The 24,790-nt window shown below is 45.0% G+C and overlaps 1 protein-coding gene across 1 annotated transcript; it reads right to left on the bottom strand.

Annotated features, from left to right (window-relative positions):
• Positions 1-346: 346 nt before the first annotated feature.
• On the bottom strand, positions 347-23,667 carry LOC137900707 (scavenger receptor cysteine-rich domain-containing group B protein). The gene is made up of 12 exons (XM_068744837.1): positions 23,655-23,667; positions 23,430-23,570; positions 22,634-22,666; positions 21,763-21,801; positions 21,049-21,345; positions 20,903-20,962; positions 2,698-3,012; positions 2,107-2,175; positions 1,841-1,918; positions 1,403-1,720; positions 762-863; positions 347-666 (listed from the first exon to the last, which is right to left on the bottom strand). Exons 1-12 carry the CDS (start codon positions 23,665-23,667, stop codon positions 347-349), a joined length of 1,785 nt encoding a protein of 594 aa, XP_068600938.1.
• Positions 23,668-24,790: the final 1,123 nt, after the last annotated feature.

Below are 24,790 nucleotides of genomic sequence, written 5' to 3'. Positions count from 1 at the left end.
ACCTGACTTAATCCTCAGAGAATCAGCTGTATAGTCAATATCTAAATTATTTTTTTAAAGGGAAAGGAAACTTCTAAATATTTTCTTTTACATAGTTTTGCAAATACAAACCAATGTACAATGTTCTTCATATCCTATAGTATTTGTAAAGTGCTTAATAGGCATATATAGTTTAGAATATGTATTCCTTTAATGTCGTCTTTCTTATTCGTATGTTGTTGTTGACGGAGTATTTCTCCAGTAATGTGAATGATGATATTTACATAATGTTTACAAGTCCCAGATCGGTACGGCCTCTTACTACCCACGGTTCAGATTGGGGGGTGGGAGGTGTTTTGTGCTGAGATCACAACAGTGAACAGGTGACACCAGCATCTTCAGAGTGGTCACAGTTGTGCACATTCCAGGGTATATGGGAGCAGTCCAGTAGAGAATCCTCAAATCCGGTGCACTTAAGATTGGCAATCAAGATTTTTCCTGTGCCGCGATGGAAGAAAGCTTCCTTCTTGGCTGCCAAAGCCTCTCCACAGCCCACTTGATGACATACAACATAAGCGTCTGTCATATCCCACTCATCGTCGCACACCGTGCCCCATCCGGTAACTTCAAAGTAGATCTCCATCCGACCCTCACATCGGTGCTGTCCATTGACCAATCTCACCGTTCCTCAAAAATAAAACAAGAGTCACATAAATGTATAGAGCAGAGGCAATGGCTTGTTGTTGGTTTTTTTGCACTGGTTGAAGATATAGTTAGTCTACCTTCAGGGGGTTCAGTGGTGGGGGTTGGGGTGGGGGTGGCAGTGGCGGTTATCCTTTCTGTTCCCTTAAAACTACGCCCATTTTGAGCTTCGAGAACCGGCACTATAAACAGAGGAAGAGGGGAAAAAATGATAGTGATGCTTCTGACATTCTTTAAAATGTGGCCCTTTACAAACAAGTCATACGTTCTCAGCCATATTTTACAACTAAGATGAAACCAAGGATGAGCTAAGTACAGAGGAGTTTATATACACCTCAAAGAAGTGAAATTTGGCCTGCAGGGATTCAGCGACGCTGATGTGCCCGTAACCTGTCTCACGACGGTCTAAACCCAGCTCACGTTCCCTCTTAGTGGGTGAACAATCCAACGCTTGGTGAATTCTGCTTCACAATGATAGGAAGAGCCGACATCGAAGGATCAAAAAGCGACGTCGCTATGAACGCTGTATATTTTATGCTCTCCGGGCCATCTGCTGCTCAGAGGGACGGGCACAGATTACTGGACAAGAGGAGGCATGAGCTTTAAATGAAACTGATGACTGACTATCCCAACATTCCCTTCCCTCTGCTCTGTATACACTCACGTCATATATGTATGCAGAATAAAGCCTGCTTTCACATGATGCTCAGCCAGGTCTCACCTTCACAGATAACTCCAGCATCTTCATGATGGCCACAGTTGTGTTCACCCAAGCCCAGGTGGAAACACCCAGTCAGCTGATTTTCAGTACCAATACATGCCACATTATCCAACAAAATGGGACCAGGACCATAGCCAAAGAAGGCATGGGTCACGGCAGATTTTGCACGGCCACATCCTAGCTGCTTGCACACCACATTGGCGTTCTCCATGTCCCAGCCATCATCACACACTGTCCCCCAAACGTTGTTGTAGAAAATCTCGACACGGCCAGAACAGCTTTCGTTGTCACCCAACATCAATCTGATGGACGGTGTCGCTGGACAAGAGTAAATACACAAGTGTAGCTAAAACAAAATACAACATTGCTTGGCCACTTCAATAATAGACTATGCTCTCTATGTTTTTTGCGAGGCAGGAATAAATTCAATATATGCACCTTTTGTCGTGGTCGTCGTTGTTGTTGTTGTAACGGTTGTCGTGCTTTGTGGGGTGGTGACTGGAGTGCCGTCTGTAGCTGGAGGGAAAATGTAGTGCATGACAGAATTACCTGATAAATATGGTGAGGTTAATCTGTTGAACTCTCTAGTTATTTACACACAGTGTATTTCTTTGGGCATGGTTATTGTGTGTGTGTATATATACACAGTATATATACATGCCAAATTATCCAACAAACACAGTATATATACTTGTTTTATATACCTTGAGTGTTGACAGTGTTCCAGAGTCTGATTGGGTCTTGTGTTTCCACAGGCGGTACAGTAACAGGTCCTGAAAGAAGAGAAAGTCAGGTGGTTAATTTTTGGAACCGTGAACCTGAACCTGAACTAATTTGCTTTAATCTTTGCAAAGTGAACGCTGAATTAGTTCACCTGAAGTTTGAACTTACAAACAACACTGCAGACAGGTTCATTTTGCAAGAACACGGATTGTATGTCCCATTATAGTCTAAATGTCCCAGCATTAATTAATTTAAGCTGCAGTGGATCAAAAAATAAGAAGAGATAAGAAAATCTCATCCCATTTGCTGCCAGATAATCACTGGTAATCTGTAGTAATCTGATCAATCTTTTCCCATATTAATGACTTATTATTTGTCTTGGCATGAAATAAAAGGGTGATTTTTGGAACCCAGTCCATCCAGTTTGCATACAGAGATGCACATCTCCCTTCAAACGAAAGGGGTGGTAGCAGAGTGTTTTCACTTGGGATTGTTTCAACATTGTTTGAAGTAATGTTTTGTGGTTTCTGGGTTATACTTCTATTCATGCATATTATATGAGAGCAGCAAACCAGAGCAGGTGACACCAGCATCCTCATGGTGGCCACAGTTGTGGTTGCCCCAGCCCAGGCTTCTGCATTCAATCAAGTCAGATTCAAAGCCATAGCAGTGGACATTATCCAGGAGAACCATTCCAGTTCCGTGGCCATAGTAGGAGTTGGTGTGTGCAAAGATGGCTCTACCGCAGCCTAGCTGCTGGCACACCACCTTGGCATTATCATAGTTCCAATCATCATCGCACACAGTCCCCCAAGTTCCCCGGTGGAAGATTTCTACCCGACCCTGGCAAGCTGTCCTTCCGTTGACCAGACGGATGGTGCCAACTCCTGAAAAAGAAAAGTGGAAGAGGGAATGTCTGAAACATAAGTTTAGTCATGCCTTTAATTTGAATCTATATTAAAGTAACAGTAACAGAGTAAAATCGTAACTGATCTGATTTACATGCGAATGCATGACACAGAGGAAATAACTGAGAGACAGTAATTCAAAAAAGGATAAGCACTGCCACGTTAAAATGTAATTGCACATCCACTCCAGTAGTTGGCAGTGGCGCCCTGATTGTCAGAGTGCGCGCACGGAGGATTAGCAGAAGAAGAGCGGTTGTAAACAAACCTTCAAGACACAGCGCGGATAAATATTTAACTGAGTAAAAGAGAGACGATGAGAGACGGAGCGAGACGGAGATGATAAAACAAAGGAGGGTCAGTCGAAAGCAAAGACGAGGAAATATGACGTAGCGTACGTAGCGTACGTAGCGTACGTAGCGCTTGGCTTCACCGTGACTCCGGTGGGAGAAGACCTGACTTTCTCATTTTGCTAAAAGCACAATTCTTTTTTCATTTTAGTTTTGTAGGTTAGAGTGTTTTATATTTTGTGCTCCCTAGTTAATGTTGCTGATCAATTTTAATTCATTATTATTTATTGATGTTATTTAATTTAATTTATTATTTAATTGTATAAATTGTAGTTTAAGGATTAAATTTTCAGGCAAATTGATGCACTTCAAATATTTAATGTTGCAGATGCAATGGTAATAAAGTTATTATTTGTTGTAAGTTGATCTATATTTCTTTCTTTTTCATATTTCTTTGTATGTTAATAAGGATACAAGAGTGTTTTTTTGGGGGGGGGCGCAAAATATTTTTTTCTTCCTAGGGGGGGCGCGACAGAAAATAATTGAGAAGCACTGGGTTAGGTGAACATCTGATATTGCAGAGATGCGGTCATATTATGCCTACACCCAGAGAAAAACAAACCTTTAACAAAGACAATCAACATTCTCATGTGTCCATAATTTAAAAATGGTGTTCACCTGAAAGGTAAAGAATTTAATATTGCTTTGCTGCATTCCCAGTAGGATTTACAAAGGCCATCTGAGAATTGACCAGACACGTCACTTGTAAATTTGATTCTGCTCTAGTCTTTCATGATCCTCTTGGGAATTAATGTGAAAAAACAAGGGTAACAATGAACAAAAGCTACCACAGCAAACAATAAGGATTGCCTGGAATTCGAGAGGCATTTTTAGGTGAATTGTGCATTTCCCTGAAGATGTCTAGCTGACCCAACTGGGAAACCTTTGATTTTTTTGATATTCTTCCTGCGGCAGGTGAGGAAACTCAAGCTGTCAACCCAGATGTTGGTGCAGTTCTACACCTCCATCGTTGACTCCATCCTCACCTCCTCCATTACCGCTGGCACCACCACCAGGGACAGACACAAACTGCAGCGTATTATACGTGTTCCGGAGAAGGTGATCGGTTGTAAGCTACCGGTCAGTGAGGCATTTGTTACCGGGCCGCACAGAAAGAATAACTAATGCACAGTAGTCCCTCATTTATCGCCCGGGTTACCTTCTAAAAAGTAGTCAGCTTTACTTTTTTTTACAATTATTATATATGTTTTAAGGCTGTAAAACCCCTCATCACACATTTTATACACTTTTCTCAGACAGGCATTAACCTTCATAGGTTTTTTCAGTATTGTAGAGTGAAACCAAAGATCAAAACCTGTTTTCAGACCTAAACATTTGTTTGAGAAATAAAAATATAAACATTTTCCTGTAAAAAAAAAACATGCAAAATTGCATTAAAAAAATTCGCAAAACAGCGAGGCCACAAAAGATGAACTGTGACTGGCGTTGTTAACGAGTCAATGAAGGGGTCAACATGGTATCGGCACATAGAGATGAAGAACCCTGGATTAAAAGACAAGAATGTAGAATTTATTAACCAAAACGTGAACATGAAGGACAGAAGCGATTATTGAGACCACAATTAATGATGAGTAGATATTGGTGTAATACTTGTTTAATAGTTATTGCAAGTGCATAATATAAAGTTTGTTGGTAAGATCATATTCAATATCCCAACCTTCTTCCTGCCATGGACCGATTTCATGGCGGGCAATTTTTTCGCGGACCGGGGGGGTGCCATTTTGACTCCTTCGTTGCCTCGTTAACGGAGCTAATCAGCTGGAGATAAACCCGTGTTTTAACTCTGGCTCCTGGTATGTCTGTTAAAAGAGGTTTTATTTTCTTGGAGGTCGTCGGCATCTCTTCTTCCTCCTCCTCTTCTTCCTCCTCAGTTGGACTTTCCTATTAGCAAAGAAGCTCTCCAAAGACGTTTGTTTTTAATTGAATTTTCGCTATTTTACGGCTGTTTTTCGAACGTATCACGTGACCAAGAAACGTCACATGCGATTGTTACGTTGACGAAAATCCGTGCGTTTTTCAAAATAAAACACCTTTTAGACGCCAATAATCAATACAACGGAAATTGTATACATTAGCTATTCTTTCTGTGTGGCCTGGTAACTAACGCCTCACGGGCCGGTACCGGGCCGCGGCCCGGTGGTTGGGGACACTGTTGTAGACCTTTCCCTTCATCCTCGCTGACACTCTCCTACCACAGAGCACACCTGATACTTTCCTCCCCCCGTTCCAGCCTGCCTGCACACGATTCTTCACCTCCTTTCCACATTCTCTCCATCACTCTGTTCTGTTGACCCGAGGTACCTGAAGTCCTCTCCCTTCTTTACGTCTATTCCTTGTAGCTTCACTGTCCCCCCTGGGACCTTCTCTTGTACACACATGTACTCTGTTTTACTCCTGCTCACCTTCATTCCTCTCTTTTCTAGAGCAGACCTCCACTTCTCTAGATTCTCCTCTACCTGCAGATCACAGTGTCATCTGCAAACATCATACTCAGAGGAGCTTCCTGTCTCAGCTCATCTGTTAGTCTATCCATCACCATGGCAACAAAAAGGGGCTCAGAGCTGATCCCTGGTGCATCCCACCTCTACACTAAACTCCCCTGTTGCTCCTACTGCACATTTCACTGCTGTCCTGCATGTCCTGAACTACTCTGACATACTTCTCTGCCACTCCAGACTTCCTCATGAAGTACCACAGTACCTCATGCAGTACCTCTCTGTCCTAGGCTTTCTCTAGAACTACAAAGACACAATGCAGCTCCTTCTGACCTTCCCTGTACTTCATTGCTAGCCTCAACGCTAACACTGCGTCTGTGGTACTCTTCCTAAAGCTTCTCCTGTAAAGTGCCTTGAGACGACTTTATGTTGGGATCTGGCGCTACAGAAATAAAACTGAATTGAATTGAATTGAATACTGCTGCTCACAAATACTCACTTCTGTCCTTAGTCTAGCCTCAAACACCTTTTCCCATAACCTCATCGTATCTCATCAGCTTTATCCTCTGTAGTTTCTACAACTCTGTTTGTCTCCCTTCTTCTTGAAGAACACCAGAACTCTTCTCCTCCGTTCCTCTTCATCTTCTTCCTCTAGGATTGTATTCAACAACCCGTTAAAAACTCTGCAGCTTCCTCTCCTAGACACTTCCACACCTGCACAGGTATGTCTCTGGTCCAGCTGCCTTCCCATTCTTCATCCTCTTCATCACTTCCTGGTCCACAACAGGTTCCTCTACTCCCCTTTGTTCTCTCTCATCTTCCTCATTCATTAATTCCTCTAAATACTTCTTCCATCTTCCTACACACTACTGGCCTCTGTTTGACCTTTGACCTCTCTACTCTTCATCACTCTAACATGCTGAACATCCTTCCTGTCTCTACTCTTCATCACTCTAACATGCTGAACATCCTTCCTGTCTCTACTCTTCATCACTAACATGCTGAACATCCTTCCTGTCTCTACTCTTCATCACTAACATGCTGAACATCCTTCCTGTCTCTACTCTTCATCACTCTAACATGCTGAACATCCTTCCTGTCTCTACTCTTCATCACTCTAACATGCTGAACATCCTTCCTGTCTCTACTCTTCATCACTCTAACATGCTGAACATCCTTCCTGTCTCTACTCTTCATCACTCTAACATGCTGAACATCCTTCCTGTCTCTACTCTTCATCACTCTAACATGCTGAACATCCTTCCTGTCTCTACTCTTCATCACTCTAACATGCTGAACATCCTTCCTGTCTCTACTCTTCATCACTCTAACATGCTGAACATCCTTCCTGTCTGTTTAGATCATTCTCTCCCTCTTTACTGTCTAACCTGCATACAGGTCATCATATGACCTCTGTTTGACCTTTGCCCTGCGTCTCCTCTCCCTGTTCTCTGTTTACTCTCTTCTGTCCCACTTCTTCTTAGCTAACCTCTTTTCCTGTCTACACTTCTGCACTTCCTGGTTCCACCACCAGGTCTCTTATCTCCTGTCCTTCCAGAAGACACACCCAGTCCTCTCCTACCTGTCTCCCTGATCACCTGAGCTGTTGTCTTCCAGTCTTCTGGAAGTCTCTCTTGTCCACCCAGAGCCTGTCTCAGCTCTTTCCTGAAAGACACACAACACGATTTGTTCTTCAGCCTCCACCACTCTGTCCTCTGCTCTGCCTTCGTCCTCTTCCTCTTCCTCACCACCAGCCTATGCTGGCTGGCTACACTCTCTCCTACCACGACCTTAAGGTCACCGACCTCCTCTAAACTGCTCCGTCTACACAAGATGTCGTCCACCTGGTGCTCCTCCCTCCACTCTTGTCACCCTATGTTCTAGTCTTTTCTGGAAATAAGTATTAAAGGCCCCATATTATACCCTTTTTACACAAGTTAATGCAGGTCCCAAACACTTATCTTAAATATCTGTGCCAGACTTTGGTTAAAATAGTAAACAAATGCTGCAGGACAGCGTCCCTCATTTCTGTCTCTAAACCCGGAAACAAAAGTACGTTCACAGCGAGCACGCTAAGGACATTTCAGCACAGATAAAAACATTTTTGGATAAAATAAACTTTATCCACTCTGCTCTTCTTCTTGGACTTATGCAGGAGACAGAGCTGGACGTGCGGAGCGCAGTCAGGGGGAGATTGTCTCTACACACACAGACGCGGGGACGCACATGCATATTTGCCCCTCCTGACGTCAGAAGGGTTGCAATTTCTTCCAGACGCGTTTCAAGAGGTGATAACAGTCCTATGCAAGTACAAAGGATTGACTTGATCGTTTATTTAGAGATATTGGGGTTAATAAGGAGCAAAAATCACCATAAAAGTGTAGAAACATTGGACAAGTGAGTTTTTCAGAATATGTCCCCTTCAACTACTGCCATGTCCATCCTTTTGGCAAAGTCCACCAGCATCTGTCCTTCTAGTTTCCTGTCCTGAACACCAAACTTACCATCACTTATTTGAGGTCTGCTCCAATCAGGACTCTCTCTCTGCTCTGGATGCTCTAAGTCAGTCCAGAACTTCTCCTCCTCTAACTCACCTCCTACCTGTGGAGCGTAAGAACTTCTCCTCCTCTAACTCACCTCCTACCTGTGGAGCGTAAGAACTTCTCCTTCTCCTCTAACTCACCTCCTACCTGTGGAGCGTAAGAACTTCTCCTTCTCCTCTAACTCACCTCCTACCTGTGGAGCGTAAGAACTTCTCCTTCTCCTCTAACTCACCTCCTGCCTGTGGAGCGTAAGAACTTCTCCTTCTCCTCTAACTCACCTCCTACCTGTGGAGCGTAAGAACTTCTCCTTCTCCTCTAACTCACCTCCTACCTGTGGAGCGTAAGAACTTCTCCTTCTCCTCTAACTCACCTCCTACCTGTGGAGCGTAAGAACTTCTCCTTCTCCTCTAACTCACCTCCTACCTGTGGAGCGTAAGAACTTCTCCTTCTCCTCTAACTCACCTCCTACCTGTGGAGCGTAAGAACTTCTCCTTCTCCTCTAACTCACCTCCTACCTGTGGAGCGTAAGAACTTCTCCTTCTCCTCTAACTCACCTCCTACCTGTGGAGCGTAAGAACTTCTCCTCCTCCTCTAACTCACCTCCTACCTGTGGAGCGTAAGAACTTCTCCTCCTCCTCTAACTCACCTCCTACCTGTGGAGCGTAAGAACTTCTCCTCCTCCTCTAACTCACCTCCTACCTGTGGAGCGTAAGAACTTCTCCTTCTCCTCTAACTCACCTCCTACCTGTGGAGCGTAAGAACTTCTCCTTCTCCTCTAACTCACCTCCTACCTGTGGAGCGTAAGAACTTCTCCTTCTCCTCTAACTCACCTCCTACCTGTGGAGCGTAAGAACTTCTCCTTCTCCTCTAACTCACCTCCTACCTGTGGAGCGTAAGAACTTCTCCTCCTCCTCTAACTCACCTCCTGCCTGTGGAGCGTAAGAACTTCTCCTTCTCCTCTAACTCACCTCCTGCCTGTGGAGCGTAAGAACTTCTCCTTCTCCTCTAACTCACCTCCTACCTGTGGAGCGTAAGAACTTCTCCTTCTCCTCTAACTCACCTCCTACCTGTGGAGCGTAAGAACTTCTCCTTCTCCTCTAACTCACCTCCTACCTGTGGAGCGTAAGAACTTCTCCTTCTCCTCTAACTCACCTCCTACCTGTGGAGCGTAAGAACTTCTCCTTCTCCTCTAACTCACCTCCTACCTGTGGAGCGTAAGAACTTCTCCTCCTCCTCTAACTCACCTCCTACCTGTGGAGCGTAAGAACTTCTCCTCCTCCTCTAACTCACCTCCTACCTGTGGAGCGTAAGAACTTCTCCTCCTCCTCTAACTCACCTCCTACCTGTGGAGCGTAAGAACTTCTCCTTCTCCTCTAACTCACCTCCTACCTGTGGAGCGTAAGAACTTCTCCTTCTCCTCTAACTCACCTCCTACCTGTGGAGCGTAAGAACTTCTCCTCCTCCTCTAACTCACCTCCTACCTGTGGAGCGTAAGAACTTCTCCTCCTCTAACTCACCTCCTACCTGTGGAGCGTAAGAACTTCTCCTCCTCTAACTCACCTCCTACCTGTGGAGCGTAAGAACTTCTCCTTCTCCTCTAACTCACCTCCTACCTGTGGAGCGTAAGAACTTCTCCTTCTCCTCTGACTCACCTCCTACCTGTGGAGCGTAAGAACTTCTCCTTCTCCTCTAACTCACTGTTAGATAAATCTGCGAATGTGTTTATCATTAATTCACCAATGAGTAGCAGTAGTTATGTCATGGTTCTTTTAAGGCCATTTATCCTTCATAATCTTACTCAAGATATTCATAAAGTATGTGACAATCGTAGATCTGTTAATATGCTGACTAGACTGAAGAAGTGAACACTTTGTGTTGTGAGGAAGAGCTATCTGCTCAAGGTTGGAGTCTTCATGTCTGGGTGATTTACGCACGTACACATTCTTATCTGCTAATAAAACCAGCTGGAGTGGAGCTGTTTCTCTGAGAATCGAGGACGAGGCTAGCAGCAGCCACTCTCCCTTGCTGGGAGAGTCGATGGCGCGGCTAGAGAGCAGCTCCATTCTCCCTTGCTGAAAGAAAGAATACTAGTCTCGTTTCTTACCGCAAGTAAATTAAGTTATTGGGTTGAATCTTTGGGGCTTGGTTCTGATTTTCTCTCTTTTACAGTGTCACAAACCTGACATTAATTGGCGTTGTCGGCAGGATCTCATACACCCGTCTGCAGTGGGCTGGCTTGGAAGAATTGATTAGAGGGTGCACACTCTAATTCACTAAGACCCTTTTCCGGGGCCAATCCTTCGTGTGCCAGTCCCTGGGGATCGGGTTGACGGGATCCGAACCAGAGCAGACCAGCCTGAAGGTAAGACACCCTTTTTCTTGTTCCTCGGGAAAGCGGGTAGGGCTTAGCTAGCCCTAACGTAGAGGTTTCCGCGAGAAGGCGGGTAGGGATTAGCCCTAACGTGGAGGCTCCAGAAGGACGCAGTCAGTGGGAGACCTCATAGCGGATGGAGATGTTTCTCATCGCGCTGAAGACGAGTGAATAGGGGTAGCAGCGGTCCTATTGCGCAGTACCTGATCAAGTGATCAATACAGTCTTGTTTAAAAGGAAGCTAGTAGGGTTCCGGTACGATCCTATTGAGCAGTGCATACAAACGACGTCATTAAATTTAGAGGCCATATTAATAATTAAATGCGGATGTAAAGGCCTGGAATAAATTAAAGCATACAAAGTTGGTGTTGCTAAATAAAAATAAAGTACAGATCTGCTTGTTGTTGTTAAAGTCTAGACTTAAAACCCTGTATGTACGTGTCTGTGAATAAATGTTTCATGTGGATGAACGGAATGAGTCAAAGTTGTAACAGTAAAACAGCCTGAGTCCTCATGGGATCACTGCACGGCTGGACGGTCTGGAACCTCACGGTGTCAACGCAAGACCGTCACTGGGGAAGACTTTGTGAACTCATTCATGAAGGTTAGTGGTGACCAGACTGGAGGGTCTAAAACGATATGCAACTCTGTGTTAGGACGCCGAGCGGGAAGCCGGAGCAAACAAAGGTTTGCTCTAGAAGATTGCATCTCGGGAGTTGCACTTCGCCCCATTAGGGGGATTCTCTCTGAGTTACGTCACGTGTGGAATTCTATATAGCAGGAAAGGTATTTAAGATAGAATAAGTAAACGCTGAAGAATAAATAACCTTTCTACTAAACCACAATTAGAAAAGAGGAATTTACCCATCGGCACCTCCACTCGGGAGGGGCATAAATAAAAAAGTAGCGCCGCACCGTTGTTGTCCGCCCACATAACCAAAGTCAAACCCAGACTAAATGCAAGAGAGAGAGGTGTTTAGACAAAGAGCTAACTACAGTAAAATAGGACAAACAAAGCCAAAGTCTGATGAAGTTATTGATGACTTCAGAGCAGGACTAGAACAGTGCCCTTTATGATGTTAATAATGAATGAGCTCCATCTCAAAAACAAAACCTTTAACACAGAAATCAGCCACTGGCTGACGAAGCATTCTGTCACCTTGCTAAACTTAACTCTGTCTGAATTTATTACATGGGGAAAACATGAAGAGAGTCTAATGATATGTTTTTGATGGTAAAGAGGAAGTGTTTTAGCGAGACAGAGAGGTCGGGGTGCCAGAGGAGGGGGTGGAAGGAAAGTGTGAGATAGGACACTGGGCGCATTACTGCAGGGCGCCAAGTAAAGGAAAACACACGATTCAGCATGTCTAGATAGGAAAGAACAAGTAGATAATCATGGAGTGAAGGACAGATAGGGAAAATAAATCTAATTTTTTTTTTAAAAGGTACATACACTACCAGGTCATTGATAGCAATGACATCAACTAGGACATTCACGTCTGCCTAAATCTGTCTACATATGGGCAGCAATATTGAGCCGTGGGCGTTGCCACGCCTCAAGAGGAGGGATAGTGGCACAAATGTCTTTGTGCCTTTAATCATTATAATAAAAAAAAAAAAAAAATTGTATTCTGTTGGAAGCCATTACTCCTGTGAGTGTTATGAGTGCTATTCTCCTACTGTTTGCTTCCTTCGCTTTAACATGTCTCAGGTCTATGTTACAAAAGATGATAGCATGCTAAGCTCAGAGGTTCAATTTGATGTAATATGATATAATACAATATGCAGGAACTAATTGTTTCCCTTTGCTCCACAAACTGCTCCACTGTGCTGGAGTTTGGCCCCCGCGGGTCACTCTGTTCCAGCCACTGAGGGTTGGGTGCCTCCTCCCACCGTCCACGACCAGAAGACATCAACCACCATCACCATCAGACCAGAGGTCACCGTCCACCTCAGGGTCCACTCCACTGAGGGCCCAGTGCCCCCCACCAGCCCACACTGCTCACTCGAGCATGAGATGTGGGGCTCACAACAGACTGACCGATTGAATGCACCACGTCAAACATGCTAAGAAGAAGAAAGAAGAAGAAAAAGACTTTCCTCCAAAGAGCATGCAACGCTCGATGTCTCAAGGCAGCGTGCCTCCCGTGAGAGGACGTCCAGTGGGAGACATCGTCACGAAGGAGAAAGAGAACATGCTCTCATCCTGTGGAGGAACGATGACCAGGCGGATGCTTCAATTGTGAACAGAGGGGACGCTGGATGAGGGAGTGACCGGAACCACTGAGGGACCGAGACCAGAGGAGGGGTGATCAACAGCGGTGTCGTGGATGAGGGGGCGGGGGTCGCTCCTTCTCTGTGGCTGGCTCGGATTGACTGACTGACGGATCGCCCTCCGGTTCACGTGAGATGCAAACACAAACACACACACAGCTCAACTGATGTTTAAACTTAATGATACGAGGAGATATGAGCTCAAACAGCAGCAATACACGTTAAAACACAAAGCTTATGAACAGCATCCTGTTGTTCTGTTATTGATGAATGGGATTCATGTTTTATGTGTAATTGATTCTGATGCTGTGACACACAAACCTCTATCTAGGCCTGTTAAAGGGACACCGACTATTGAGGATACATGTTTTAGATTATCACAGAGTTTTTGATTTCTTCTTTATGTTCTGATAATTTTTGCTTGGTCAAGATTTCATGACGCCTTCTTTGAAATTACTCTTCTTTTGTGATTCCAATGGCGTTGCCATTCCGCGCACGCGCCATGATGTACATGTATAACTGATCACTGCACAACAATGGGGATTTTTTAATGGACTCGATGAAACAGCAGGTTTCATCAACTCATGATGTGGTGACATCACATTTATTGCATTCTACAGCTTATGTTCCTGAGCAGAGATGAAGCCTTTGAATCTGCATTCCTTAAAGAGACTCTATTATGACCATAGATTGTTTTTAATTGTGTATGCCTGACTCCTCAGCAACCTGTATTTGTCAAAACTTTCTTCACTGGCAAGAAATCTGGATTTGGGGGCCCACGCTGGGCGCCCTTGAGGACGATTGGTCCGCCCCTGACGAGTGAATGGCGTCTCCCATTCTGAAGGATCTCAAAGCACCGTCTTTGTTTGATGTTTATTATTTCCTGGTTGTTCATCCTTTCTCAATTTCACAATTGCATTAATTGGTTACTTTTACTTTTGCACAGAGAAGAGATTCAGTTGACTCATGGGTTGGACCATGTGTCAAAGGGGAGGAGATGTTGCTATTCTCAGTCTCATTGGTTCCAAAAAACAAAAAATATATATATACAAAAATATGATTTTGATGTGTTTAATTTTGATTGCATGACATAATGTTGGACGGACGCGTCCAATGACTTTTCCAATGACTTTTCAATTGACTTTTCCATTAACGTGCTCGTCTACCTCAGAGACGTTGTCGGCATCTGATGATGGACTTGGTGGAACGCTCACCTTGCTTTCGAATTTGGTGGAAGCACAAAGAAACAAAGTGCTTCAGCGATGGAGAAGATGATTTTCTCTGACAATGGTTCAATAATGATTCGTGTGTTGCTAACAAAATACTTTCAGAACTCAGTGACAGACTCAAGTTGGAAATGAAGACACACTGCAGTTACCAGACGCATTCTGGTGGCGCTGCAGAATGAAACAACCCCACACTCTGAAAGCCAGATGAACGAAATTATCCTGGATTAAATGTTTACCTTCTAACCCTAACCCACAGCATAATCTGTCGTCAACAAGTGAGGTGTTGGTTGGACGACCTCCAGACACTGGACTGGTTCCTATGGCCAAGCACACTGTGTGATGATGCACTGACCCAATACTGCATGATAAATCTGACGCAGGTACTGAGAGACCAAAGAGAGAGGACGTGTCGTCTTGCCAGCAGCAGCAGCAGCAGCAGCAGCAGCAGATGCACCTGCCCGAACAGCAGACCCAGAGACTTTGTGCGGGTAAAGAACACCCGACGAGTCCTGGGAACACCAACGGTGGTAGGATTCCTTCAGAGTTCAGCTGATGACCCACACGGCTGAAAAGGTCGCCGAAGGAGCAACTGGGATGCACGCCACCCACTGCAGGTGCTACCACAACTAACAACAGTGTCCGGTGCAACGTGTGAGTAACCCTCGCACTCAAAAGATCACACCTCCGATCCCGAGCGACACTGCGCAGATGCAGAACCTCACTGGATGACAAGTAACATTGTTAGCAAACATTTTTAGCTGCTCCAGCAGTGCGTGCTAGTAACCACCTGCTGTAGGCCATAGATGAACGCCACCATAGTCTAATAGAAGAACCTGTCAGTCGACTCCTCAACACACACTCCTGACCGAAGAAGCTGTGCCAGAAGAAAAGGGTGATTGGTGAATGAAAACGCATCACTCCACCGTGCACCAACTTCAGACTGTCGTTACCCCTCGGGGTCCCTTTGCTGGTGATTTCAGCTTTTGTAGTGTGACAGAACAAGCTAAAGCAGTCTCACCTACCGTACTGGGCAATATAAACTGTGATTTAAATAAACTTGAGGTTCTATGCTTTCACACACTGCTAATAAGTGATTTTGACATGGGTAAAGGTCAATTATTCAAAGTATCATGTGTGCGTATGTTTTCCCTTGCATTAAAAAAATCACTGCCTATTGTTTACAAGTTGCTATTGCAGGTACGGATCTTACGGAACCTGATCCGTCCCGTATAGATACTTGAGAATGAGAATGCCATTTGAAGTTGAGTTGACATCACATGATGTTATGTTTATGTGTTCATTAATGATAAAAAGGGGGGAATTGTTAGATAAATCTGCGAATGTGTTTATCATTAATTCACCAATGAGTAGCAGTAGTTATGTCATGGTTCTTTTAAGGCCATTTATCCTTCATAATCTTACTCAAGATATTCATAAAGTATGTGACAATCGTAGATCTGTTAATATGCTGACTAGACTGAAGAAGTGAACACTTTGTGTTGTCTGGAAGTGCTATCTGCTCAAGGTTGGAGTCTTCATGTCTGGGTGATTTACGCACGTACACATTCTTATCTGCTAATAAAACCAGCTGGAGTGGAGCTGTTTCTCTGAGAATCGAGGACGAGGCTAGCAGCAGCCACTCTCCCTTGCTGGGAGAGTCGATGGCACGGCTAGAGAGCAGCTCCATTCTCCCTTGCTGAAAGAAAGAATACGAGTCTCGTTTCTTACCGCAAGTAAATTAAGTTATTGGGTTGAATCTTTGGGGCTTGGTTCTGATTTTCTCTCTTTTACAGTGTCACAAACCTGACACTCACCTCCTACCTGTGGAGCGTAAGAACTTCTCCTCCTCTAACTCACCTCCTACCTGTGGAGCGTAAGAACTTCTCCTTCTCCTCTAACTCACCTCCTACCTGTGGAGCGTAAGAACTTCTCCTTCTCCTCTAACTCACCTCCTACCTGTGGAGCGTAAGAACTTCTCCTTCTCCTCTAACTCACCTCCTACCTGTGGAGCGTAAGAACTTCTCCTTCTCCTCTAACTCACCTCCTACCTGTGGAGCGTAAGAACTTCTCCTTCTCCTCTAACTCACCTCCTACCTGTGGAGCGTAAGAACTTCTCCTTCTCCTCTAACTCACCTCCTACCTGTGGAGCGTAAGAACTTCTCCTTCTCCTCTAACTCACCTCCTACCTGTGGAGCGTAAGAACTTCTCCTTCTCCTCTAACTCACCTCCTACCTGTGGAGCGTAAGAACTTCTCCTTCTCCTCTAACTCACCTCCTACCTGTGGAGCGTTCCCACTAACAATATTCAACATGACTCCCTCAATCTCCAGCTTCAAACTCATCAGTCTATCCGACACTCGATTCTCCTCTCGAACATTCTGCACCAACTCCTCCTCCATTCCTCTTTCCTCTCCTCCTTTATAAAACAACTTGAATCCTGCTCCTGGGTGGCTCGGTGGCGCAGTGGTTAGCACTGTTGCCTCACAGCGAGATGGTCGCAGGTTCGTCTCCGGCTTGTGGCCATTCTGTGAGGAGTTTGCATGTTCTCCCCGTGTCTGCGTGGGTTCTCTCCGGGTTCTCCCCGTGTCTGCGTGGGTTCTCTCCGGGTTCTCCCCGTGTCTGCGTGGGTTCTCTCCGGGTTCTCCCCGTGTCTGCGTGGGTTCTCTCCGGGTTCTCCCCGTGTCTGCGTGGGTTCTCTCCGGGTTCTCCCCGTGTCTGCGTGGGTTCTCTCCGGGTTCTCCCCGTGTCTGCGTGGGTTCTCTCCGGGTTCTCCGGCTTCCTCCCACCAAAGACATGCAGCCTAGGCTGATTGGTGTCACTAAATTGCCCGTAGGTGTGAGTGTGTGTGTGGCTGGTTGTCTGTCTCTGTGTTGCCCTGCGATGAACTGGCGGCTTGTCCAGGGTGTCCCCTGCCTCTCGCCCATTGACTGCTGGGATTGGCTCCAGCTTGGCCCGTGACCCGATAACGGAATAAGCGGTTAGAAAATGAAATGATGAAAATGAAATCCTGCTCCTCAGCTTCGAGCCTTGCTTCCTTTCCTCCTGGTTCCACTGGTACAAGTAGCAGTTACTGTAATTTCAACAAACCATGCATAAGTGTAGAACTCTGTCTATACCTGGTGAAATATTCAACATGCATACATGAATGTTGATAAGCACACACATCCACAACATAGTAATAACTCCATGTTAGTCGAAGACTAAGTTCAAAAATGAACCCAAGTTGGGTTCTGTCTTTCCCTGCTAATCCTGTAAAGTGCTTTGCAATGACTTTCTGTTCTGATCTGGCGCTACAGAAATAAAACTGAATTGCTTACAGTTTCAAGATGACATGCTAGCCGGCTGGCAGAAAGTTATCTAAAAGCACTTTACAGGATTAGCAGGAAAAGACAGAACCCAACTTGACCCACAAGAGCAAGAACTTTGGAGACGGAGGCAAGAAAAACTTCCCTTTAACTGGCAGAAACCTTGGACAGAACCTAGGCTCATAGTGGGGGGCCTTCTGTCTTGAACATTTGGGTTGAGAAAGAGAGCGAGAGAGGCAGAGGTAGAAAGATAGATCGACAACGACAGGTAGGAGGAGGGTCAAAAGCAAAGAGAGGGAGAGAGAGTGATATAGAGACAGAGCAGGAGCAGACAAAAACACGATGTACATTATATCCAGTGATGTACAAGATATAGACTGCTGAACAAGATACTGACTAAAGAATGCTATATAAAACTACAAATGCTAATGCTAGCGGCGTGGACATCAGGGTTGAGGGACACAGGTCCAGGTTCTGCAGCACCACGGAAAGAAGGACTTGCAGACAGAGACAGAAAGAGGGAGAGAGAGAACAAGACTACAGGAAGAGAGAGAGATTACTCACATATATTTATAACATGAATAATCAGATAAAGGGGGAGGAGCTTAGTGCGTCATGATGTTAAGCCACCAGTGCTGGTCTATGACAGCATATTGATTATATTGATTACTGCATCGATTAGTTATAAGCTTTGTTAAAAAGGAAAGTCTTTAATCTACTCTTGAACATAGAGATGGTGTCTGTCTCACGAACCAATCAGGGAGCTGATTCCACAATAAAGGAGCTTGATAACTGAAAGCTCCGCCCCCCGTCTGCTCTTGAAAATTTTTGGAACCAACAGCAGGCCAGCGTTTTGGGACCGCAGGGTTCTAGTGGGGCAATACGGGATAATCATCTCTGTAAGGTAAGGAGGGGCCTGGCCAGTGAGGGCTTTAAAAGTGAGTAGAAGGATTTTATATTCAATTTGTGCTCTAATGTGTGAATGTAGTGACAGAGTGAATGTCAGTGGTGGTCAGGAGGACCGATGGCGCTAATTGGCAGCCTCGCTCCTGTCAGTCTGCCCCAGGGCAGCTGTATCTACCCCGGGGCAGCTGTGGCTAGATTAGTAGCTCACCACCACCAAGTATGGAGTGAATGAATAACGCACAATGTAAAGCGTCTTTGGGTGACCAGAAAAATGCTATATAAAACAAATGCATTATTAGTTATTATTATAACAGGAAGCCAATCAGAGCCGGCTCTAGGCATAGGCGAACTAGGCGGTTGCCTGGGGCGCCACCAGCTGGAGGGGGCGCCACTCCAAGCCTCGAAAAAAAATTATATATATAAAAAAAAAAAAATGAAAATAAACTAATAATAGTTGTAATTTATTGCCCCAACGGGCGCCCCTTTCTCATGCTCTCCCCTAGAAAATAAAAAACAAACAAATACAGAAAAAATTAAAAACAACACCCCCCCTCGTTGTTTGTCATTCTTGGTATGACCTGAAACACAATGCCTTGACCGTCCAAGGAGAGGGGGGGGGGGGGCGATTTATCAGTGCGCACCTCAGCTAGACCGAGACAGTTGCTGCTGCAGCATACCTGTCAACCAGTACGTTTTTGCCGTACAAAGTATGGTTTTTATGCATTCTAAGACGTGTACGGCGTAGAAGAACATCTGTACGGGAAAACGCAAATTTGTAGCGTCCGTCAGACGCTGAAACAAGGACGAGATGGGTCTCAGAACAAGCTTTTATTAATCGGTAACCGCGCCGCTAACAGAACAGATATCCTCTCCCGTCTCTCTCACCCCGCCCCGCCCCTCCTCCCTGATGCCTTCACTGACTCTCTGCAGAGTCGGAATTACGAACACAAACTGTTACAGTCCCATCCGGTCTGCACCGAATATCAAGAAACGTGAAAAACATGTTTCCCAATCACAAGCCAGCAAAGGTTTGTATTTTCTGTCCCTGTTTGAAATTTAAATTACAAGCATCATTGATCGATACTTAAGTTTGGTTTACAAAAATAAAAATGCTAACGATTTCCCCCCCCGAAATATCTGTTTCTTATTTAAAAATTTAAATTACAAGCATTATTAATGGATATTTTAGTTTAGTTAAAATATCAAAATTAAACTGTATCCTAATTAATAATGTCCAACTATGTACATAAATAAACGCATTTGAAAAAATATATGGTGTAAGGTTATTTTGTATTTTGTAAGGAAAATATCAACGGTTTGTAAGGCCATGGAGCCGTGGAGGTTGACAGTTGCTGCTGCAGAGAGGAGCTTCTCCAAACTAAAGCTTATAAAAACTTACCTGAGATCCACGATGTCACAAGAGCGTCTCAATGGACTTGCTTTAATAAGCATAAATCATGAGCTTTCAGACAGGTATCATTTGATGATACCATCAATGCCTTTGCTGCAAGGAAGTCCAGACGTGTAACATTTTAAATGTAAGCTATCATGGCTAAATTATTTGCTATGTATCTGTTTTGCATTGTTTGTGTGGAAGCTGTCAGGACTTTTAATTTCCTCTTAATCTGAACAGTAACCCTGTTTTATTTCTGTTTATTTATTTTATTTTATTTTATTTTATTATTATTTGTATTGTATAGCGTGTGCTAGTTGTTTTGAAGAATAATTAAACTTTTAAGGTCCGTCATATGGCTGTTGTTATTAATGTTTTATATATATAATGTTTGCCGTGTATGGGGGGGGGGTGCAAAATCATAATCTCGCCTAGGGCACCAAAATGGCTAGGGCCGGCTCTGAAGCCAATGCAGAGAACATGAGGTGACTTATGACCGAGCCGGCAAACCCTCGGAACCAATTGTTCACTGTAGTGCAGGCTATAAAGGAAAAGTTTCAGTACGTAAAATAAAAGTTACCCCTGAACTTGAGCTGGGCCACACTATTACCCCAAAAGGCCTCGTACTCCTCAGATGTTGTAAAACTATTCCCTCCCATCGCCCCTCATTGGTAGACTTTTTAAGCTAATTTAAGACATCTCACCTTCTGCTGTCAATGCTGGTTTTGGCCTGTCTGCGTATTGCTTCCTGCATTTTCAACCCCAGCATCACCTGTAGGCTCTGGTTAGGTGGGTTTCAGGAAGTCAGCTTATCATTCCCCAATGCCTCTATGTAATCATTATCTGTGGGGAGTGATTAAGGGCGGAGCCTTGATGCCACACCCAAACTACTGTAAGTGCTGTTTCTGACGGACCTTAAATAAACTTGTAGTCAATATTTTTCTCTGATTTTACAATTTCAAAAGCACTACATTTACTGATCCCTCTGAGGCGTCATGTTGGCAGGAGTTAAGTGTCATATACATCAAAGCAATGGCGGTACTTACGTAACGTGGAGACCTGCATGGGCTGCGTGGTTGGATCCTCTTGTGTCTTCACTATAGCATCTAACAGGTAAACAAAATAAAAACATTGAATGTCCTTTCCCCCCAATTTATAAAAAAAAATATTCATCACTGTATTGAAGACATACCTTTACAGGTAATGCCCACATCTTCATAGTGGTAGCAGTTGTGGATGCCCCAGCCAAGACTATTGCATTGGTCAAGGGATATTTCGTGTCCCGCGCAGTCCACGTTATCTAGCAGAATGGGCCCCGAACCATGTCCAAAGTAAGAACTGGTGTGTATGGCCACGCCACAGTCCAGCTGCCGACACACCACATTGGCGTCCACCATGTCCCAGTGGTCGTCACACACCGTGCCCTGTGAACTATTGTCCAGCACCTCCAGCCTACCCTCACACCTGTTACGGCCGTTCACCAGTATAACTTTGGAGAGATTAACAGACACATTCTGTCATGGCTTCTCTCTGTTTTGCACACAGCTGTAAGTCTTGTATTCACACTGAAAATTCAGAGGCCTATAAAAGTCTTACTGTCTGAGAGACATTTCTATTTAGCGGGGATAATACAAACTAGCATGGTTCTAATTTAATGAGGGTTAATAGCAAGAAATAATATGCCACAGGAGTCCTTGGAAGGGAGCGAGCTGGATGCAGCAGCGCAAATAAACGGGGATTAGAGAAATGATGATGAAGGAAGCCGAGGAAGTGGCCTCGTTCTTAAGCCCTGGAGCTGGTCTACCTTCTGTACTGACACACTGAAAAGCTTTCATGGCGTGGCCTGCTTGCAGACATGTTTTTTCTGTGTCTTCGCCAGATGCATAGCCACGTCGCTCATGCTTACCTTTGAATTGAATCCTCTCAGTAGTTTGCAAGCTCTCAGCTAAAGAAGGATGGAGGAGAGCATAAAGGAGAGAGAGACAATGGTCAAACTATTTGTTGAAAGGAGGCTCTTGGCCTTCCAGAGTTATACTGCTTTATATCTACTTTATCTATCTTCCTGTAACACTAGACACCAACTGAAACGACAACAGGAGGCCTGTTCAGACTGCAGGAATACAGTTTGATAGTTTATCAATTCAGTTCTTTTAGTGTGTGTGCGCTCGCAGCAAAGAAAAGGAGGGAAAGTCTGAAATATTGTCATTCAGTTGCAGAAAGATATCCACAGGCTAGAAGGTTGAGTCCTGCTAAAGTTGACGAGGCCTTGACTTTTAGGTGTGCGCCATCATAAGGTCGACATTGCTGACGGCGTCTTTATTTGTAGCGGGAAAATGACGTGCTTCGTGCCCTACTTAGCTCTGTTGTCATCCAAAACGACTCCTGTTTTGAACACATCATTCACGCTAAATTAGATATTAGCATAGAACTAGTTGGGCTGTGGCATGTACGTAATTAAGGCACTTATCCATGACTAGAAAGTACGATATATTCTGAGACACATTTTCCCTTGAGTCACACTAGAAGACATTCCATGGCCTGAGTGAAAGCTCGTCCAGTGCCTGAAGACTGTAGCTCAGGTTTCAAGGACTCACAAAGACACCAGGAGGATTTCTTTAAACCATCACACCCAATGTGGGTCAATTCTCAGGCTGCCTCCTGTCCTGTAAAATATGTACAGTTCAGACATAAAGCTGCCGTGACACCTGTGGGTTGGGTCCAGCTCATTTTACGAAGGTTTTTTTTTAGCAGTAAAATGTGATTACATGTTTACTCACCATATAATGCACGTCTGCCTATTTTGATGTCTCCTGAAATTTAAAAGAAGAATGTTAGTGAGGCGCACATTTGGACAGGCCAGGTGGCGGAGCTAGCTCGGGTCAGCACATTTGATTAAACTGTATATTTGGAAGTGCTCCTGCTCCTGTCAGACTATCCTCGGGGCTTTTAGCCAGCTGACACTGGTAAACTTACAGAAACCTTGCAGAAGCACACAGCTACAGGAAGTTACCCCGCAGGTACACTTGGTTTGGAGCATCATTGATGCCTCAGACTTGCATCGACACACAAGTAATCGATGTTTATTTCAGTTCAGTGTGAGCTTCTTCCCTTCCGGACCAATATTTCAAACCAACAGAATGATTTTGCTTTCCAGACTGAAGTGGCTGGAATAATACAAAGAGGGCTAGCCTGGATCAGAGTTTGTTGAATGTTACAGGAATATATCTTTACATAAAGCTTGTCCAGGGTCCCCCCCCCTCCGCCTCTTGTCCGGGGTGTACCCGGCCTCTCGCCTGTTGACTGCTCCAGCATGACCCGGTAACGGACAAAGCGGTTCGGAAGATGAATGAACGAAACTTTCATACAAAAAAATACATAAAATACAATGACTGGCTCTAGGCCAGTGTGTGTAAAAAACTGCAGATATAAATAGGAGTAAATGACTTCTCGTTTTGCTTAAGCACTGGTGATATTTAAAAATAACACAATTGTCGACTCACACATTATGTTCAGTTTAGCTGCTGCTGATTTGTTGGACAGGTCCTTGCCCCCCCCCCCCCAACACACACTCACCGAGTCGCAGTACCACGCTGAATGCCACCAAGACGAGCGTTCCCAGCAGGGACACCAGGACCCAGACCGCCAGACTCCAGCACCGACACTCGCTCTCTGCCACACGCTGACCCCGCATGGCGACCTGACAGACCGTCGGACCTGCAACACACACACTTACCCCCTGTCAGTCTGTCAGCGGGCCACACATCTATTTGAGGGTGGTAGAACGATCGCTAGTTTTGCCCTGCAGCCTCATGATAGAATTGGATTGTCTTCTCTAATGGAGCCCATAGCTGTTGGCATTGATTGATTGATTAATGAGGTCATAGCCCCAATCACTTCCATGGCTCATGTGATGCTCTTTGTGGGCATGGATGTTGGCACAGTTTCTCCAGACAGGGACAGGCGCTACCAAAAAGTAGCATTGTTGCTAACGAAGCAGGAGGAACATGGAGCCCAGCGAGGCGGGGGGGGCTCTGACAGCCAGAACTGCTGTGAGCTCCTCAGCATCATCAACAGCTGAGGACGGCTCCTGTTACCGACAGAGGCACCTGTGGAGCGGGACTTCCCCACGGACAGAGAACATAGGGATCCACCGTCAATCAGCCAATCATCAAACGCTGGATAATCGAGGGACAGATGATGCTTGCCTACGTTACTTCTCAAATGGGACTTGTATTGGAATGAAAGGGTGACAAGTAAAATATGAAGGTTGATATCTCAACCCATTATCACATTTCTCCACGGCAGAGGGAGTCACTACATTTTATTTTGAGCAGAACTTGTGTTATGAGCATGTTGTCGTGGCTCGGCTTCGTGTTGTTTGTCTCCTCGCTGATGCAGAATTCCCCCTGACCTTACACAGGAATGCCTATTAGGGGATGATGAGGGGAGAATTTGATATTGGCCCCTGGAGATAGTGGACATTCCGAGCCCAGGGGGCACAAAAAGACATTTCTGCTTTCTGCGGTCCCCGTCGTCAGGCATAAATGCTGCTTCCTTCAATCTGTCACTAGAACCCTCCGAAACGCTTAGGCACCTGATGACACTGCGGGGGCGCCTCTCGTCTCTTTGGAGGCAAGGGGGAAGGGGGAGGTGAAGTCTTGGGCCACTGTGCTATATCTTATCTTCAGCCCGTGGAGGTAGATTTAACATCTCTGTGAGGACAGTGACACTCAGCAGAACTCAAGTCCATTTTCTCTAAAGGTGCGGCTCAGAAGGCCGGCGGCCGGCACAGGTGCAACCGAGCCTCCAATCGGGAGAGGTTGGCATTTAAACACCAGCAGCAGTCAAGAACCACGGCTGGCTCTTTTGACTGGAACAACAAACCTCTCGAAACTCTTGGACAAATGTCTCAGATATTGGACATGAAAAATAAT

Source organism: Brachionichthys hirsutus, chromosome 10, assembly GCF_040956055.1.
Source record: "Brachionichthys hirsutus isolate HB-005 chromosome 10, CSIRO-AGI_Bhir_v1, whole genome shotgun sequence".
NCBI classification, from domain to species: domain Eukaryota; kingdom Metazoa; phylum Chordata; class Actinopteri; order Lophiiformes; family Brachionichthyidae; genus Brachionichthys; species Brachionichthys hirsutus.
This window is presented reverse-complemented; position numbering and strand designations above follow the sequence as displayed.

Bases quoted from the DNA above. Each gene is read 5' to 3' on its own strand.
- LOC137900707 (XM_068744837.1), bottom strand. The intron at 2,176-2,697 runs GTTTGCTGCTCT...CTCTTCTTTCAG, and splicing joins TGCTGGTGTCACCTGCTCTG to GACCTGTTACTGTACCGCCT. The intron at 1,919-2,106 runs GTATATAAAACA...TTTTCCCTCCAG, and splicing joins GAACACTGTCAACACTCAAG to CTACAGACGGCACTCCAGTC.